Here is a 19,443-nt window from a genome sequence, read left to right as displayed (position 1 = left end):
ATGTCCATGCAGTGTGGTAAAAACACAGCAAAGTCGCAATGGGATGTCAAAAAAGCTAAATTGAAAATACTACTAGCTTAAACTGATAAAAACGTGTATTTCACATGTTTTATATCCGTATTATTGGGTAATATTTGACAGCAACTTGGCTCACGAATTTATACAAGTACCTTCGGGTTTTACATCGCCCGATGTACAAATATTTGTACCATATAGCTAAGATTATATTTGAAAAAGTTTCAAATGATTTTGTATGACGTAGGGCTACTGACTGTAGCTCATTGAGACACGCATAGAAAATCCCACTGCTGTAAACGCAAACTCGAGCAAACTCTGGAACGATTCACTGCCAATGCGGACTGGAGGAATTGTTTTTGTGATGTCTCTATTTGGGTTAATTTCTTGATTACTTTAAAGCTTTTGATGTATGAAATTGTCTCCACCCCTGAGACGTTGTAAACATGTGTTGACTGAATAACAAATATAATAATTTATGCTTCTTGAGAAGTTGTCATCATACACATCCCAATACTTGGCGGTGAATCGTCCTAGTACTACTTCTGATAGTGGCCTTATGTCGAAGACAATCTACTCCAAAACTACGCAAAACGACCACAAGAACAACATCACAAAGTGGCATGTTTGTATCTGTAAATATGGAATTTTTGTAAGCCATAAGTAAGTAGTAAGGCGTGTACGTAAAGACTGTCATTTTCAGGTGTACATGTGAATCTTTGCTCGGTAACATCAGAGTGTTACACTGTAACATAGGATTTTTGCAGAGAATTTTGGCAACAATTTAGGGCTGTGTTTTTGTTTTGGTGTTAAAAAGAGCTTGTAGCATTCGGGATTCAGGTGTAAATGTATAAGTGTTTGTAGTCAATGCTGTCCTGTCAAAGCATAGAAATAAAGGCAAGAGCAAGTGTGAAATTTTCTACAGATGTGCGTCCGTTGTTTTCTTTGTGCAATATGTAGCTACCAAATATAATAAAGATCCATCCACACCTTCTTGAGTTATGCTGTCCACACACAGAATGTACAGACCTGATCGAAAACCGTAAGAATTTTCAAAACGCAAATCACTTGTTTTTGTTAAATATACTTCTTTAATACTGAGGTATACAAAAGTGACAACTCCGGCAAAGTACTGCCTACGTACTACATACGGTGCAACATACGAAAAATAAAGTAATTCTAAATCCTTGACAAATAAACTACAATGCTTCGAGAAATGAACAATAACGTTATAATAAAGAGTTTCAAGAGTTAGTTCTCTACATCTGAGGTAAGTACGTGTAAGCACCTGGGTGTTTCTACACCCCCTACTGTTAGATATATCCATAAACGGTATAACCTTTCGCCCCCTCGATTTGAAATGGGGAATTCCATTCTTGTTGTATTATATCAAATATTTCTTAAACGAGAAAAAGAGGCAAAAATAATAAGGTCGCTTTGATGCCGATTATTGTTGTTCACATGTTATTCTACATCTTCAATTTATTGCTTCAAAGAAACATTCAACTAAAAAAACACTTTAGTATAGGATCAAATCTTGCACGATTAGAGCTAAAGTAATCACATAAATTTACAGTGACATAACTTAAAGCACACGTCAGATACAAAAAAGAAGGCTCCACACCCATGAAGGGTCGACAAAAATTGCATTCCGGGCCAAACTGGTTCAATGGGTAAGTCTACAAAGCCGTCATTGCAGGTGGCTTGGCGTACGACCTCGGTACGTAGCCGTGCTTTTTCTGCGCGGCGGAGTAAGCCCATAGCCAGTCCTCCTGGTCCTGATTGTCCAGGTCCGCGTACAGGTAGTCCCCCTGCGTCACAGTGAGATCGTCCGCCGCCTTGGCGTCGTAGTCGTACAGGGCGATGAGCTCGGTGCCCCTGGGCCGGGTGATGGGCAGGCGGGCCCGCAGGGTCGGGTGGTCTAACAACCGGTCATCTGAAGATTCTGAAACACGGAATGTGAATGGGATAAGGGACAAGAAACACACAAAACAAGAAATCGTAGATTTCAGGTTTCCAGGAGGTATTTGGGTTTTCGTGAATGTATTGGTCATGTGGAGGCGATTGTATAATCTAGTCGGACAAAAAACTCACAAGCTAGGTATGGAAAAATAAACACATAAATGCAATGAGCAAAATATTTCTCTATACCGTCTTTGCATACCTGAGAATGGTGTGTACGCCTCCTGTGAGGACAGGTCCGGACTTAAAAAGTTGCTTGGTACGAAACCTTCCTGATTATTTCCCCTGAGAACCCAAAACCACAGCGGGTCCTCCTTGTTCAAAACCGTCACCCACTCTCCCCTCTCCACGTTCAAATCATTCTCATCCCTGGCGGAGAAATCAAACAACACCAAATATTTCCCCTGGTGTTCTTTTTTAAACATGCTTGTCTCCGAAGTCTGTGAGGCGATAGACGATGGCGGGTGGATCCCGGAGGATAACGAGTCCCCGTCGGAAGCCGAGTACCCGTCGTCGGCGAAATCGTCAAGGTTCGTGCCTTCGGGCGCGCAGTACCCGGATGGAATGAAGCCTTCCTTCCCATTGGGTGATATGACGTAGATCCAGTCATTTTCCGTGTATAAAACATACACGATGTCGCCGCGTTTTACGTCGAGTTCGTCTTCCACGCAGGGGTTGAAGTTGCGAAGGACGACCATGCGGGAGTTGGTCTTCAGTCCCTGTTCCTTCTCCAGCCCGACCCGCACGAGTGTGTCCACGCTGTCGCTACCCGTTATTCGGCCGGGGACGGGCTTCACGGGTTGGTGGCGTTCTCTGGCTGCAAGACGAAGGACAATTTTAACAAGACGTTGGGGATTCTAAACCCCCGGGACGTATTTCAATGTTTTGTGGATCTATTGCTACAACCAACGAGGTGGTCTAAGTCTGACGTATTTTCAAAGACGCTAGTAGGACAGAAACTTTGTTGTGAACAAGCCCTAATTGGGTGACGGAGCCATCATATTTTTCAACTTGACCTTAGGGTCAATCTGCGGTACGACCCAGGCCCTTGCCACTCTACTCCATTCAAATACCCACGAACACAAACACACGGACAGACACACAGAAACCAATACATCCCTACCCGGAGGTAAAAATGTTAGGAAAGCAAACGGTCGGGTGGAAGGAAAAGGTACTTTGACAATTTGGCTGTTCGCAATTTTTTCATATTTTAAAGGAATGAAAATGGTGCATCCCCCGTGGCCAGGTGAACAGGTACAGTGCACAGTTAAATGAGACACCGTCGTCATGCAGTAGTATATAGTATAGTGGATTCATTCCTCAAGCTACCGACATCTTGCAGACGCAGTCGTCCCTCAGTAAGACATCTGGAGCCGCGTAGTTCCTGTTTAGAACTTTGTGTGACAGGCTGAATAAAAGTTCTAAACGGGAACTATGCGGCTCCAGATGTCTTACTGAGGGACGACTGCGTGTGCAAGATGTCGGTTAGCTTGAGGAATGAATCCCCTCTACTATATACCGTCGTCATGCAGTAATTACCATGCCTTTGCCTTCGTTAGAGTCAGTCAGACATACGATCCAGTATTCCTCCAACCATGACCAGCACTCCAATGCCAATAGAAACCGGACTCTCGCAACATTTTTTTCTTGTTACAGTCCCCAGTGATACAAAATGGCAGTGACCCATGAATTCCAATAGCCTGCAATTCCTCTCTAACATAGCCTGGGTGCCAGACTGTTTCCTAGGCATATATATATATACTATTATATATAGGCTAGCTCCTCGGCTCCAGGGCCAACATAAAAGAGTTGTGCCACAGAAAAGCTACGGGTCTATCAATTGAATGTCTTCTGAAAAGCAATATGCATACGGAAAACCTCATTGAAAACAGTGTGGCCGATCAAGTTCAACTTCACTATGTTTGAAGGGTTTAAAAGAGGCTTTTCAAAATCCTCACTCCCCCAAATGACTTTTCCACAATGAAAAATATTCAGCTCTCGACACAATCAAAATCCTAATTCCCTCTAGAAATACCGCATTAGAAGCCCAGTTGCCTGTACCAAGGACATAACATGGCTCAGGCGTATATGTTCTACATCAGTGAATACAAATCTCCTATTGCTTCCATGGAGACCACAACCTACAGCATAGAAGCTCTATTAGTGTGAAATCAGATATAGCCTCAAAGTTTAGGCTTCTTGGGACTTCGAGTATGACTTTTTCGAATCTCTTAGGACTTAAAATTGTTGGTACTGGCATTTTTCTTTTTAGGTAATGGATAAAAACGCAGCACAATGATAGCCAAAACGTATGCTTATGTTTCTCTTGTCTTCTCCCTTTACAGAAGCCTTCCGAAAAGCCTGGATGACGAGACTAACCGTTATCGTATCCCGTTCCCGTCCCGATCGACTCCCGCATTCGATATGGGTCAGCGGACACAAAGGAAACCCTGACCCTCCAAAACCTGAGTGAAAGCACTGGGCTGTTTTGTTGTGTGCTCGCCGTGAATACTTTTCCAAAGAAAGTCTGTCACTTCTGTGTTTGAAGGAACGTTAAAAGGCTTCTGTTCTCTTTCAAGCTGTCCTGATGGACTGCAAAATAACTGTAGGCATGCCTAAGGGGTGAATAAAGTCCTCACGTCTTTGTGAAGCTTACTTAGTTACTAGTATTTCTTTTCACCGGTGCAGCGAAGTGAACTAAAGCCAGCGACCCGCCTAAAATTGCATCGCAAAGCTGGGAAGTCTGCAGGAATTCGGAACAACAATGGGGCAAACAACTAGTCGACGTTGTCATCTCCGGGATCTTAATCTGCCGTTCTTTTCAGAAGAAGTAGCACTCAAGAATGGCATGCAATTATATACACATGGATAACTTGTGGCATGCCCCCCCCTCACCTCAAATAGCCCCTAAATAATTGTTCTGACATTCTAAACAGTAGCTTGCTAGTACTTCCGACTTCACGTTTCACTGTATTACAAGCACGCCGATGTTCTAGACAATCAACTGTGTTTGCTATTTTGATGCAACTGTAACCATACTAGTCTATAGTCAGTGCGTTGACCCTACGTTACACGTAACACCTAACATCACACACATACAAGCGAACAGACGTTTCAATCAGTAAAACCCTACTAAAACGAACGCATGTAAAACACTAACGCTTACGCTGTGCCCTCCATAACTGAGGTAAAAGACAGTAGAGACGGACAAAAGCAAACCTTTCTTTCGCTTCCGGCCAAGAATCCTCGCCGGACAGAAGAACGCCATCTTGGATTTGTGACGTCACGAAACGTCAGGTGTTTTGAATTGCAAAGCAGGTAAGAGAAGACCTTCCGAGCGGGCTTTTACGAAAACCGAATACAGTGTAGAAGAGAATTCAGACGCGTAGTTCGGTATCATATGTAAAATAAAAATGCTTAACGTTAAATACAACGAAGAGGCTGCTTTTCTGTCTGTGACATTGTTATAAATAGAAAAGTGTAAATGAATGTGGAAGGGGCTGCTACCTAGCCCACTTTGTATTTTTTTCATGGCCAACGAACCTTTTGCTGGTTTTAACTAAAAAGTAAATGTCGTAAGACACCGTAAGCAGCAAGCTTTTGGTGAAAGCTCCTTGATTACAGGTAACAAAAACATGACGTTAAAGCTTAAAAGATGGAAGATCAATGATATAACAAAAAAATACAAAATCTTCGCAAAACTAGGCAAAGACAAGATTTTTAAGAAATCAGAAAATAACACAAAATCATCTTTATTCAATTATTTTTAATACTGTAAAGGAAAAGGCCCATCACTTAATAGTTGCTGATATCAAAGCTAAAAAATATGCCAAGATTGTGTTCATTTTCTTACTACTCAAAATCATTTTTGTTAAACCAGGGAATTCTATTGGTCCAACTGGCTGCACACTTAGATCCTACAATACTAGTGGAATGCACACAAATAAGTTGTTTAAAAGCCTTATGAACATGCTCTATACACAATGCTCATAATCTCCAAGTATGTTTCCATGGCCGCAAAAGACAGTATCAAATTGGCCAGGCAGTATCCATTTGCCAAAATACTTTTGCAGCATGCAAAACATCTGCTTGGAGATTAAATGCTCTCTCAATATTTGGTTTGGTGGGTGTGCAAGATACAACATTTAATCGTATATGGCGTTCTATGGTCCGTTATCTGGACTGGTGACTCTAATAGGTTTTAGCAAAAATTGACACTTCTAATTTCTGTATATTCAGTAGGCTCATATTCGAGAAAAAGCTTGACAATGGCTCTGCATCTGTACCTGTATAGCCAGTATAACCGCCCTTCGGCGTAACACACCAGCTTCAGCTCAAAACCCAAATCTAATTATTGCTCAAATCCAGCCAACTAAAATGTACAGATGCAAACATGCCATGTCTGTGTAAAGGAAAATAGTAGCAAAATAAATCTGAGTTATAACCCAGCCTGCCAAACACATCATGTAACACTTGCTTCTTTGGCTGTGCTTGGATTATCCAACTACACACATTGCAGCTGTTGTTGCTGGAATACTAGTAACTCATGTTATGGGTACATTTTAGCTGGAGTACCATTACGTGTTTAGGCGTATCAAAAAAACTTTCAGTTCAATTTATTTTAACCTTCCCCCTGCTGCCTAACTCTGTAACAAATGGCCAAACAGCTGCTTCTAGTTCTGTGAGCTTGAGGTTAAAATCTAGTACTGAATATTTGAACATTCACACCATTTTTACTGTGTAATAAAGAGTTAAAACTGATCCTGGATCAGTTGGTAAACCATGATATCCCTGGCTTACCCATAAGTAGTTTCCACAGCTATAACGTATTCATACAGTTGCTGTTGCATGCAAATTACTTGAAGGCATATGCAAATTATTGGTAGGCAAATTACCCGTCACCAGTTTTTAGCCACTTGCTGGCCCTGACATCAATTTAAGTAAATGAGCACATAAACATGCAGCACAACTACTTTAATTCTTTTGGCCATACATGCGCTTGTACATCCTTTCATTCAACTAAAACACAATTCTTGTACATGTACTATCAGTTGGCAGTTCTGATTACTTGTCATACCTACTAATACTATCCAGTTCTAATACACATGTCCATAACAGTCAAGTCAAAGTCATCCCCCAAAGTGGCAGTTTTACGCTGAACTCTTAATCGAGCATTTAAAAAACTGAGCAGCTATTGAGATGGACCATGTCCACCTATGACAACCATTCAGTTGGACTAAGTCCAGCTAAAATAAACAACTAAAGAGAAAGAAACATATTCATGTACACATACAGCATTCAATTTTGAAGATACCTAAAATTCACCAACCAAAACTAAACCGAGTGTCTTAACTGTTACAATTCTGACTACTAGTATTGTATTATTCAGCAAATAAAATTGAACAAAGGCTCAAAGAACAGAGCTACTTTTCTTTCATTTTCTTGCTGTTACATCAATTGTATAACCTACAACATAAGGTATGCTAAGACAATATGCTAGCTCATGGTTTGAACTGTGCAGGCGTAATGTCAAAGACGATGGCCCCTAACAGTTCTTGTCCATCATCATCTTGTCCATACCATGCGTTATACATGTACAAACAAGTTTTGTTTATATCTCATGGGCCTTCAAATTTGACAAGTTACCAACAGTGCACCCCACGCCACATGCACAGTTCAAAACCGTGAACTGGCTCATTGCTAGACTAGTCTTCATCTTGAGGGGAGTTTGACTTGGAGCTCTTAGCTCTGCTCTGCATGGACTGCAGCGCTCGCTCTCGTAACTTTCGCTCCAGTTCATCAAGGTTGTCATCCTCCTCCCCACTTTCTGAACCCTGGAAAACACAACAGAGAAGCAAACTTTGTGTTATATTTTGATCTTTTGTGTGAAAGACTTGTCTACTTGATCCCACTACAAGAAAGTACAGAAATGGTGGTTCTTAAAACACACACATGTGGTCATCACTGCAGCAAGTTTACAGAACTATATCTCTGGCAGAAAGCTTTCAGGCTTGTTTATTTGTAACAAAAAGAGTTTTGGATATAACCTTTTCTAACTATGGTTTTGTTAACAACTGGTTTTATGAACCAACCGTTCAACAAACTGTGCAGAAATGACAAAGAAACTTGACAAAGAGGAAGTCACCTCTTCTATCAAAATCAAGTTTGTTTTAAACCAGGAGAGGGAAAGATACTGGTGGTACAGGGGTACACAAAACACCTCAATCCACTGTCACAGACCTTTGGTTCATATAAGGTAGATATTTACATTAATTTTTCCTCTTTGTCCATCAACCTGAGAGGTCCTGGTCCACATTTGACTCCCCCTAGGACCAATGTAAAAAGTTCTATATTAGCAATATGATGCACTCCACAACGTGTTCTAACAATTTGGAAAATCTGCAATCAAACCTAGAAATCCTGACACCCCTGACTAGATACATTGGTCCAAAATCACATATCATGATTGGCTAAGACTACAAAAATTTTGGATTCATGGGATTTTTAGGAACTCACAGGGGGTAGGGCAGTATCTGTACTTCAAGCACAAAAGCAAAAATTGAAAAGGGGCTTATCAATCCACCTCTTTTTCCTCCTCTTTTTCCTTCTTGTGTTTCTTGTGCTTGGACTTGTGCTTGTGCTTCTTGTGTTTTTTGTGCTTCTTCTCCTTCTTGGACTTCTTCTTCACTTCAGCATCAGACTCCTAAACAAGTACGAAAAATCATGAAAAAATTCACCACTCACTACATAACACTTCAAGACAAACCTAGGGATCAGTGACTACAGAGTAAGCAACAATAGGCTGGTTCATAGTTGCATGGGGATTTTCAACTGTGCATGGGGATTTTACATACATCACAATACAGCACAGTTCAAACCATAAACTGGCTTACCGGTATTCAAGCACAAGCTGTTACATTGTGGCATTTGAAAGGACATTGCATGAACAGCACAAAACACATTGTCAGTTCAAATCCAACTCTTGCAGCAACATTCTCACCTTGTCAGCACTTTCAGACCCTGACTCTTCCTTCTTGCTCTTCTTCTTCGGGGCTGGTTTAGGAGATGGACTTCTGGAGCCCGAGGGTGAGCGAGACGGCTTCTTCTTAACCACGGGAGCTCGATCTGGAGATGGGGATCTCTCGCTACCGAAACAAAAAACATTCTCAATTCATTGAAGCAGAAGTTGCAGTACACAAATATTTTCGCAATACTTTCCATTAACCATCTACCTAGTATTGTGACCAATGTCAATGACAAAAAAAACAGTGGATGCTACTTGAAACAGTTGCTTGAGTGGCTGGTTTCTTGTGTACTAGTATTTCATTACCTGCATTGACATAACCATCTAAAACTTCGAAGCTTCATCAACATGCCCAAAGCGACAATTCTTCTTGGTGTGCCTGTAATATACCTACCCTGAAGCACTTCTCTTCCTCCGCTTCACAGGACTTGGAGACACCTCCTTGACTGGTTTCTTTGGTGACCCAGCTGACCAGCGCTGTGGGGACGAGGCCGACCGGCGTCGTGGGGAGGAGGCAGACCTGCGTCTGGGCGACACGTCCTGTTTACGTCGGGGCGAGGATCCCGACATCCTGCGTGGGGAGCGGGAGGAGCGGGACTGCCGTCTGGGCTGTGGGGAGGGCGTGCGGCGACGCCGGGGAGGGGGAGAGGGGGAGCGCCGTCTACGGACGGGGGATGGGGACTCCTTGTGGGGGGAGGGGGCACGTCGCTTCGGTGGAGGGGAAGCAGATGGGGAATGATCTCTGCTGGGTCGGGCCCGTTTGGGTGATCGACGTGGAGACGGGCTCATACGCCGCCGTGGAGGGGGAGTGAGGGGCGATCTACGCCTGGGGGGCGGGGTGGGGGAGCGACGTCTTCTCTGTGGTGGCGGGGTCATCGATCGTCTCCTAGGAGACGGGCTTCTGCGCCGACGTGGGGACGGCGTCCGGCGTCTTCTTGGTGACGGGGTACGTCTTCTAGGAGAGGGGGTGGTACGTCTTCTGGGCGACGGAGTGCCCCTTCTTCTCGGAGACGGGGTTCCCCTTCTTCTTGGTGAGGGTGTCCGGCGCCTGGGAGAGCGGGAGAACGAGCGCCGTCGTCTGCGAGGGGGAGGGGAGGGACTGTACCGCGGTCTGCGGAGGATTGGGGAGGGGGTGCGTCTTCTAGGGGACGGAGATCTGCCACGTCTCCTGTTGAAATATGCAGAAAAATGGCACATCAGTTTTCATCTGTAAATCATCTTACAAAAACAATTTCATCAGTTAGTAGAGCATAACACTTTGTGTTCTGTTTCTTGCTGCTATGTGTGGCCTATGTAGGTGGCACTTTAGCAGCAATAACACTACCCAAACTTGGCCACCTACATAAGCTACACAAGGATTTCTTCTTTTCAAAGCTCTTAGGAAGGTATCTGACAGACATCAAACGTAAGCAGGTGGGGTACAGTACTTGTTGTGTAAAAGAAAATCCTACTATCCTAAAAATCATCTTACTTTAACACTGAGTACAGATTCTCAACGAGAAATGTTGACTTTCTTAAGAAACAGCCTGCTCACCTTGGAGATGCCCTGCGCCTGTCTGGGGAGGAGCTCCTTCTGCGTCTGCGTGGAGACCTGGAGCGGGACCTGGAGTACGACCGCTGCCGCCGCCCACTGTCCTTCCCAGGCTTCTTCCTGTCATCTTCATCTGACGACGACGAGGAGGAATCTAAACAAAAATTTCTTGGTCAACCTCAAACACAGACCTTAGACACAAAAACAGCAGAAGATTACACACAAACTATATTTACCATTAAAAAAAGCTTTAATTTCATATTCCTCAGAACACAGTGGCAAAAATTGTACGTAACATTCATGAATCATATAAACAAACAAACAGCAATGGCAATCTTTTTATCTTTCTTACCTGAGGGAGAGGAGTGCTGCTTCCTGTACTGTCGTCTCTGCTGCAGACCATCAGGCTTTGGTACATATTCATATGCAGGACCAGCATCTAATGTTGAAAAGTAATGATTAATACAGGGAAACTACAGGGCTCGTGAAGCACACATACAACATACCGGGGTAAACTTTGTGCATATAAAGTAACAAACATGAAACAGAGAGATACTAAAGAAAAGTACAGGTCACATACCGTCAGCCTCCCCTGAATCCCGACTTTTCTCCTTCTCCATTTTTGCCTTGTAGTGTGCCGGGGGTGGGGAGGGGGAGCCCAGGGGCCGAACAACCGCAATCTTCTTCTCCTCCTGGGGTTAACACAGGGCACAAGACTTAGTGATGCTCCAGACAATATAAAACTGCTGTGCAGGGTTATACAGAATTGGAGGTCCAGACAAAAAATTTTGGAACAGCCATTAGATTTAGAAGTTAGAATTTTTAAGCATCAAGAAATTGTTATTTATGGTACATATGTCCCACAAGTTTTTCACCTAACCTCAACTCCCTTGCAACCCCCCCAAATGCATGAATGTAAGGGGCCACGGTAGTAGAGACAATTAAGTAGACTAGACAACATTTCCACCTTGACATCTGCTTCAGCCTTCTGTTTGGGTTCGGGTGAACGTGACTTGTCCTTGCGGCTGGGTGACAGGGCTGCTTTCTGGGACCGCTTGGCTGGGGAAGATGGCCGCCGCTGACGCCTCACTGGTGACCTGGACCCAGATGAACCCGACGATCCGGAGCTCGCTGACCTGGACCGAGATCGCCCTCTGCGACGGTCCCTGAAAAATGGACAACTGTAAGCAACAGTGGCAATACCTAGTGGCAATTTTCTTCTTGCTATATGGAGATGATACAATGAAGCTTTCAATCCTACCAAACAAACCTTCTTTATTCAATCATAAAATCATAAAACAGTTATGTAAAATACCCTACGAGAACGTATGTTTGTGGGGACAAATTCCCAAGTAGGAAACACAGTTTCAATATCAAAAGGACACATTTGGTCTTTACTAGAAAAGTTTTATTTTCTCCCATGCTGACAACAAATACACTTTGTCTCTTAGCTGTTAAGTTGACTTCAAATAGTGGATAGAGATATGAGAATATGCAAAAAATTTCTCGAAACCCCAATTATCAAATACCTTTGCTTGAGCAATACAGGTAAGGTTTGAAATTTTTTTTAGTCCAGTTTCAATTTCAGGAGAAGGACCTGTCAATAATAATACAAAAAAGACTAGAAAAACCTACAAAAAATGCCACAAAGCAAACAACCCTTCTACTTTTTTCAGCAGCTACACTACTAAATGCAACATGCAAAAAAAATGCAGCAAAAAAAATTATGTTGGGCAATGAGCCCTGCGCAGTCAAATTTTTCAGGCACCGGCACCAGCGCAAGGAGCTACAAAGCTGCCGGGAGCTCCATTTTTTTTACACCAACAGAGAAAGGTTGAGCTGTACCTTTGTAGCAGCCAACCTCTCCCCCTCTGAGGTCTACGGTACAAATAAAGTACATGTGATTGTGAAACAGAGTCGGTTCTGACACACAGTGAGAGCGAATGGGCAGCTGTACAGAAAGCAACAACTAACACCCACACAGCAAGCACACTAAGAAGACAGCCGATTATCATCTACCTTCTTGTCTGTCAATCTACATTTCAAACACTACCACTCCTAAGTAACTAGCTGGGTAGAACAAAGCACCTTAACCATTCCATGCAACTTAAAGTTTTAATCCTTCCACCCCAACTACTAGTAGATGAGTACAGAGTACCACAAGACTCTCCAGTGCATGGAAAAGAAAGAAATGCTTAATAGAAGTAGTAGAGCACTCAAGTTTTTTCAACATTGTTCAGCATTCAAGAAATCCCACAAATACTTCCAACTCTAAAAAAAAGCCGATGCCACAACACCAATATTCACACCAAGTTTTTTTTTAAACCAACACTTCACACCACACTTTAGAGTCATCAACACAAAAGTCGTTAAGGAGGAAAGTACCTTTGGGTCATCCAACCTCTTCCCCTGTCAGCTCTATAATATAAATAGATAGACACACCATCAGGGCCATGCAGTTTCCTTTCTCTTTCAGTTATAGAGCAGGGACTTGGGAGTGGGGGTGGGAATCAAAATTAGCATGCTCTCCAGCCAAAAATTACTTCTGACTTGTTATGCTTTTTTGCAACCACCACATTTCACTTACAAGCTTTTACAACTACAAATCTGTATCAATTTTACATACATGTACAAACATGAACAGTTTTTAATTTAGATATGCCACAGTTGAAGTATCCATTATATCTGTCTCTTCAGTGTGTGTTTTCATTACACTGCTATCACAATTTAAAGGAATTAAAGCTACAGACGTTTATGTAGCGATTTTGGGCGCAGTCTTACCTGTTGCGTCGGGATGGGCGCGGTGGGGACCTGCGGCGTGGCGGCGAGCGACGGCGTGGCGATCGGGACCTGAGACGGGAGAAACACCTGTACTTGTCTCACCTGGCCCTTTGAGATTCAGGCTTTCTGGGCACCCTTAGTCTGCAACAATAGGCTACACCAGTCAAGGGTGCACTCCTGTCGCTATAACAGAGCTGTGATCTAGCATCACTACACTACTGCCAGGCTCTATAACTTTCTCTCAACATGTCCTGTCTAATGCCCTGAACACCAAAGACTTCTAAATTTAGAAAAGAATCAAGTTTGTGTCCTTAAAAAGTAAGATGACAAGAAGAGTACTCAAAAAAATTGGTAGCAATAGTTGTATAAGCCCAGGGTCCCAGGCTAAGTGAAATACATCCATTCCAAATGTACAACTGTATAACAGTGCTTCTGAAACTTAGTACTGTCAGTCTGTAAAGTTGTTATGTCCAGGGTCAGACATAACACTTCAATAGTACAATGTACGTAATAGCAACTGACAGAAATCATCATAATTTACAATGGTAAATAAAAATCCATAACATTGGAAAAACATCATCTCCATAGTTGAGGTGATAATAAGACACGGGTTGCTCCTACCTGGAGGATCGCCGCCTTCTGCGATGAGGGCTTCGTCTGGGGGATCTAGATCTGCGCGGGGATCTGGACCTGGATCGCGAGCGAGATCGCGAGCGCGACCGCCTACGGTCCCGCTTCTTTTCATGTTCACTACTACTGACGGGAAGAAAGAACAGTTAACGTGGCTCACCTGGTATCAAGATGTCTTTTGATTTTTAACAAAACATAAACTTTAAGTCATTCTATTCCAAGTGGCTGCAATGGTCTAAAAAGGCTAAGGATTAAGCATTAAACCACTGATGCTTTTGATGTAACAAATTTATCTGATTTCCCATGTGAGTCATCATTACCTCTTTTTTGCAGGAGGGTCTGCTTCCGCTTTCTTGGGAGAGGGGCTTCTTTTCTTGGGTTCTTCTTTAGAAGGAGACTTGGACTCTGAGCTAAAAAAAGGGATAATACAAGAGGTTATCAACATGCACTTTGAAGCTCCAAATATCATTTTTATTTATTTTGAAAAAAAAATTCTCATTGACTTAGGTGGATTTACTGTCATGAGATTGCAAAAAGTGTTACTGACCTGGACATGTTAAAAATTAAAGGAATTTGCCAGGATAAAGTAGTACTGAACATGTATCCTACAATGCCATGATACTCGAGTGATAGGGACCTGTGCATAACACTTGGTCTTGTTATGGTGTGCCCTCACATACCACCTTGCAATCGAAACAACCCTTCAGAAATCCTAGATACAGATTTAGACATTTCCCAATATTCAATCACTTTACCCAACACCTGGGTTTCAAAAAAAACAAAACCGATTAAAATCCAGTAATGTTTCAGTTATCCTGTAACAAACCAACAGGTACTGGTAACAGACAGACACACATGGTTTAGTGAGTGCTTGAGGGTGCAGACTACCTTTTCTTAGGCTGAGGAGTAGAGGCAGGATTAGCCTGGGTGGGAGACTCCTCCTTAGCGGCCTCCCCAGTGTGTGTGCTGGTGTGTGTGACACATACGTTCACATGTTAGTACAACATGTCATGTACAACTACTAAGACCATCTTTCCACTAAAGGGAGACCATTCAGCAAAACTTGATTTGTATGTCCATTGACTACAAAACTGGACAACAATTTATGACGTAAAAGTGTGACATGACACATCTTCATCAATGAAATTCTTTTTCTATTAATGAGACTGCACAGTTGCCACCTCAGTGGAAAGAGGTATCACAGTACAACTGCACTTTGGGATGACTACACCATACAATGCTAGGCAAAGTCAGGACTGATAAAAAAAGTATGCTTTTCCAATACCAAATTTACTTCAGTATTAGACATCTTCAAAACAGTTCACAGATTACGTGCCAACTTGCTATTGTTTGACATATTGGATCACTATCATAGTAAGAATTCTTAAATGCTAAGAACTAACCCGTCCTCCTGTGTTCCCTCTGCTTTGTCCTTTTTCTCTTCCTCCCCCTCTTCTACTTTCACTTCTTCCTCCTTCTCCTCTTGTTCTTTCAGCTCCTGGTAACGCTTCAGCCCCGCCTGGATACGCTCCTGTTCAAGCTGGAACAGAGTCATCCAACTTCAGTTTAAACTTTAATATAAAAAACAAGTCATTCAAAAACATATGGTCATTCAAAAACATATGGCGTATATAGGGGAGTGCAACTCTGTTTCCTTAGCCCTTGGGCCACACAGCTGTACAATCACAGATATTACTACAGTAAGCAACTAGCCCAATACTGTAGTAAAGGTTAAATGTCCCAGTTTGACTATTAAAATTAAATTATAATAATTTTCAAGACAGTCTGACTACCAAAGCTTTAAAAATAAAACCTTATCCTTCAGGTCAATTTGAGAATGACAGCTTTACCTTGCTCACACATTTCTATGTTGACTCAGGAATAAATTTCAGTAAGTCATAAAATGTCTATTAAAATTTTGTAACTGTATTTGTACCTGTCTCTGTTTTATCTCTTCCTTCTTCTTGTCCAGGAACTCAGCGGGAATGCCTGCGATGTTGTCCTGTGCACTGACCAGAAGTTTCCACAGGTCCCCCATGAACTCTCGCGCATTCTTCCCATTCAGAAACCCCGTCAGGTTGATCTGCATACATTTGGGGTCTGGCTCCTGTTGAAAAATACATAAGGGAAGACTTTTGATCAGACAATGTATTTAAATCAGTGAAATACTGTAAAGTAGCCTAACAGTACCAGGTCTTTAGCTTCTTATACAAACATAGAACTTTGCATCATTTGGAATACAACGTAACTAACAGTACAATCACTCATGTCTTTTAAGTGCTTCATTTGAGTATTTTTGTTCGATTATGACAGGGTTGCCCACTAAGTATCTAACCACTGGAGTAAAAGGAGGAACCCATGCTCTAAATTTAGTAGTGAGTCTAAAAGTATATTCTTGTGCATCTGGTAAACTATGTGCCCAACACTGAATTACTCTTGATGGTTATTCTATTAGGAATATGAAGAGAAAGCTAATTCTCAATAACTTCATTCAACTCCTTTGAATGCTATGGCATGGGAATGTTTGTCCCATGATATTTCTGTTCTCCTTTAAATTTGCCGTATTGTTTAACATGAAAGGTCATCTAAATGCTTAAATTCTAATGATTACAAGCCACGGATTCACAATGTCTGGTATGTCCAGAAGGCAAAGCCTTTATTGTGCATACTGTACTTGTATTCCCTGCATAAATAATTACATGTGATTGTTTGTGCACTTTTTGTGAGATCATGTTTCTTGTGTAAAAAGGCTGCACAAAACAGAAACTCCCTACTGAAACAGAAGTGTACCTTGCAAAAAAACTGCCTCCAGGAGTACAGTTTCAACTTACGACAACAACAAGCTAGTCCTTTTCTCGTCTAGGTAAGAAAGACAGTTACCGACCATTTACATATTGGGAGGAGGCCCTGTGTTACCATGACAATACCGTGGCAACGGCTCCTAAAGACTGGCAGACAGAGCTGTAGAGGATTTGGGGCCTGAAAACAAGGCAGCAGGTCCATGGGGGGTCCTTGCTCTCGTACACTCACCTCAACACGTGAGAATATTTTAGAATAATCTAAAATCATGGGAAATGAAACAGGTAAAATAAGTAGAGCGCACAATGATCCTTGCCCCTACAACAAACACTAAATTTGCTGTGGTAACTTGTTGTAAACAAATGAGAAAACACAGACACAAAGTCATGTGAGCTGTCAGTAATAGCCTTTACACTAGACATTGTGGAAAGAAAGCATGGGGTTTATCAGATGTTGAAAATGGCAAGAAGATGTTCGAATCAGATTTAATAGTGATCAACTAACTTGCAACAGACATCTAGAACGTCAAGTACTTGTAACTCGCAGCAATTTTAATGCTATATTTATACATTTATCACGACAAACCAGAGAAATTTGCAATAAGTTTCAAGTTGCACAAACGCTCTTCCAATTTTCAACAGCTTATCAACCCCATGAATTCTGAAAGTTGTATGGTCTTTCTGTTTAATCTCAAGCTCCTACGAACCACAGCACCTTGAAGTAACAGTCCCTACCAACATCTGACAAAATGAACCTTTATTCCTATCAAAATAACTGCATTTCTCTGTATGGTTCCACAGTCACTGGACACAACCCGCATTACCTTTTCCTCTTCCAGCAGGTTGAAGACGTAATCAATGACTACGTCATCCTCGAATCCAAGCATGTCGTTTATCTTTTGTTTGATCCATGGTTTGATGGTCTCGATGTTCACCTTTGTCATGTCAACCTGTAAGTGAAAAAAAAGTAATACGTGTAAAAAAGAATTATATGAACCAAACCACAGTTTGACCAACTGTTGACCTCACAACCTAACCCAACCTGGAGACGTCCAAGGGGCCGCCCTAGGGCAAGATGGGAAGACCAGCTCTTCCCCACACTTGGGTTGGGAGGCTGGGTGTCAGAGACAACTGGAGGGTTTGTGCCGGTGACAGATCAACCTGGCGAGACCTGTGCATGACTGTGGCCGCTATGCATCAGACCATGATGCCCGCGGATGATTGATTGATCGAACCACAGTTTGCTTGTTTGAACCTTTGTTTACTAATGATAAGCTGAAGTCCTTGCATGTACAATGTATTATAGCCTGTTGTCCACAAATTTCACTTACTCTTTCTCAATCAAGATATTTTCCTCCTCTCCAATTAAAGTACCACATAAAAAAACTGACAACTTCATTTCTAGAATACATGTATCAGCAAAACACTCAGGAATATGGCTCTTTCCCCTTCTTCTGTTCCTTAGAAAAGGCTTGAGCAAAGAGACAGCATCTCAACATACCTTCTTTTCCAAGCCATCTGCAAACTTCATCTGTTTGAGCAGCTTCTTCTGCTTGTTGGCAAAACGGTTGTCCTGCTCGGCACTGGTGCCCTGTGGAGGAACGGATGTTGGTCAATCACACTAGTTTCTTGTTTTGTGTGTGTGGTAAATAATAATTAGGCATTTTCTCAAATTGAGAAAACACCTAAGAATAATCTGAAAACCAGCGTTCAAATTAATTCATCTCAGGACAGCTGCTTTTTGGTTGTTCAACCATTTTGGCACCATTTCATTCAATAACTGAAACGTTACAATCATATATTATTCATGTTCATTTCAATTTTGTGGTTCCAATTTTGTTGAGCACATGTTAACATATTTCTAAGTAAAATCTTCTTCTTCTTCTTCTTCTCCTTGATGCCCAACATCATTGTAATGATGGCTCTGGCATGTTAAATAAACCCTTCTATTCATGATCATCACAAACTATCTTCTGAAAAAGGTTCATAGATGATATTGGGATATCTACATATTCAGTATAGCCAACAATTACTGTTCCACGCTTTAACCTTTACAACTTGGCTAGAATCATTAGACCATGGCCAATGAATTTTTATTGTTTCGTCCTTGAGTTAGACTACTCATTTGCCAAATAAAAGAAAATTATACACGATCCAGTATAGCCAGTAGAAACATTTCAGTCACTAATTGTACATATAGAAATCTAGGTAACTCTTTTTTCGTATAGCCAAAGCCTGTACTTGGAACAAAAGAGAAGTGAAACTGGTTTAGTCTGCTTTTAGCGTGCAAGGAAAATTATAGCCGCCATTTTGGAAAATACCTCGTGTCGTCAGACAACACTTTCTTTGTCTGCTTTCTCTTTTCTGCACGAATTTGAAGCATTGAAGCAATTCCTGGTAAATCTACACAATCTAAACTTACAAATGCATCGAAAAATTGCCAAATTCTGAGGGAGAATAAAGAAGAGATTTGATAACAAACCCGAAAGAATCCTGCGTCCATCTTGTCTCGACTTCGCAGGGCGGCACCACGTGATCAGGAACAAATTAACTCCCATGCTGCCCCGCGCCTACCCGGAAGTGACAGAGGACAACAAACACACGTGTGTTTGTGTACGTGTTTAATTTTTAGCCCTCCGGTATCGGAAAGGCCTGTGATAGCATTTTATGCCAGCTGATGTGGTTCCCACGGACATGTGAAG

At 42.1% G+C, this 19,443-nt stretch overlaps 2 protein-coding genes across 9 annotated transcripts; both read right to left on the bottom strand.

Annotated features, from left to right (window-relative positions):
• Nucleotides 1-1,310: 1,310 nt before the first annotated feature.
• LOC109469289 (cytoplasmic protein NCK1-like) lies at nt 1,311-5,274 on the bottom strand. The gene is made up of 3 exons (XM_019767795.1): nt 5,197-5,274; nt 2,180-2,794; nt 1,311-1,960 (listed from the first exon to the last, which is right to left on the bottom strand). The coding sequence occupies exons 1-3, from the start codon at nt 5,243-5,245 to the stop codon at nt 1,695-1,697; spliced, it is 930 nt and encodes a 309-aa protein (XP_019623354.1). The 5' UTR covers nt 5,246-5,274; the 3' UTR covers nt 1,311-1,694.
• Nucleotides 5,275-6,936: 1,662 nt separating this feature from the next.
• Nucleotides 6,937-19,315, bottom strand: LOC109469238 (serine/arginine repetitive matrix protein 1-like). Of its 8 annotated transcripts, XM_019767711.1 has the most exons (20): nt 19,224-19,315; nt 18,243-18,332; nt 17,566-17,691; nt 15,880-16,050; nt 15,347-15,483; nt 14,832-14,909; nt 14,264-14,353; nt 13,935-14,069; nt 13,314-13,382; nt 12,918-12,950; nt 12,378-12,410; nt 11,500-11,698; nt 11,113-11,224; nt 10,885-10,971; nt 10,536-10,686; nt 9,396-10,169; nt 8,978-9,122; nt 8,561-8,680; nt 8,246-8,303; nt 7,674-7,811 (listed from the first exon to the last, which is right to left on the bottom strand). In XM_019767711.1, the coding sequence occupies exons 1-19, from the start codon at nt 19,242-19,244 to the stop codon at nt 8,268-8,270; spliced, it is 2,607 nt and encodes an 868-aa protein (XP_019623270.1). In that variant the 5' UTR covers nt 19,245-19,315; the 3' UTR covers nt 7,674-7,811; nt 8,246-8,267. The 8 variants fall into 8 exon arrangements, with proteins under 8 accessions (XP_019623263.1, XP_019623264.1, XP_019623265.1 ...); XM_019767704.1 differs by lacking the exon at nt 8,246-8,303 and having other exon boundaries at nt 6,937-7,811; XM_019767705.1 differs by lacking the exon at nt 8,246-8,303 and having other exon boundaries at nt 6,937-7,811; nt 13,935-14,066.
• Between the last annotated feature and the right edge of the window lie 128 nt (nt 19,316-19,443).

Source organism: Branchiostoma belcheri, unplaced genomic scaffold (assembly GCF_001625305.1).
Source record: "Branchiostoma belcheri isolate BF01 breed outbred unplaced genomic scaffold, Haploidv18h27 scaffold20, whole genome shotgun sequence".
NCBI lineage: Eukaryota > Metazoa > Chordata > Leptocardii > Amphioxiformes > Branchiostomatidae > Branchiostoma > Branchiostoma belcheri.
Note: the sequence above shows the minus strand (reverse complement) of the source record. Positions and strands in the feature narration are given on the sequence as shown.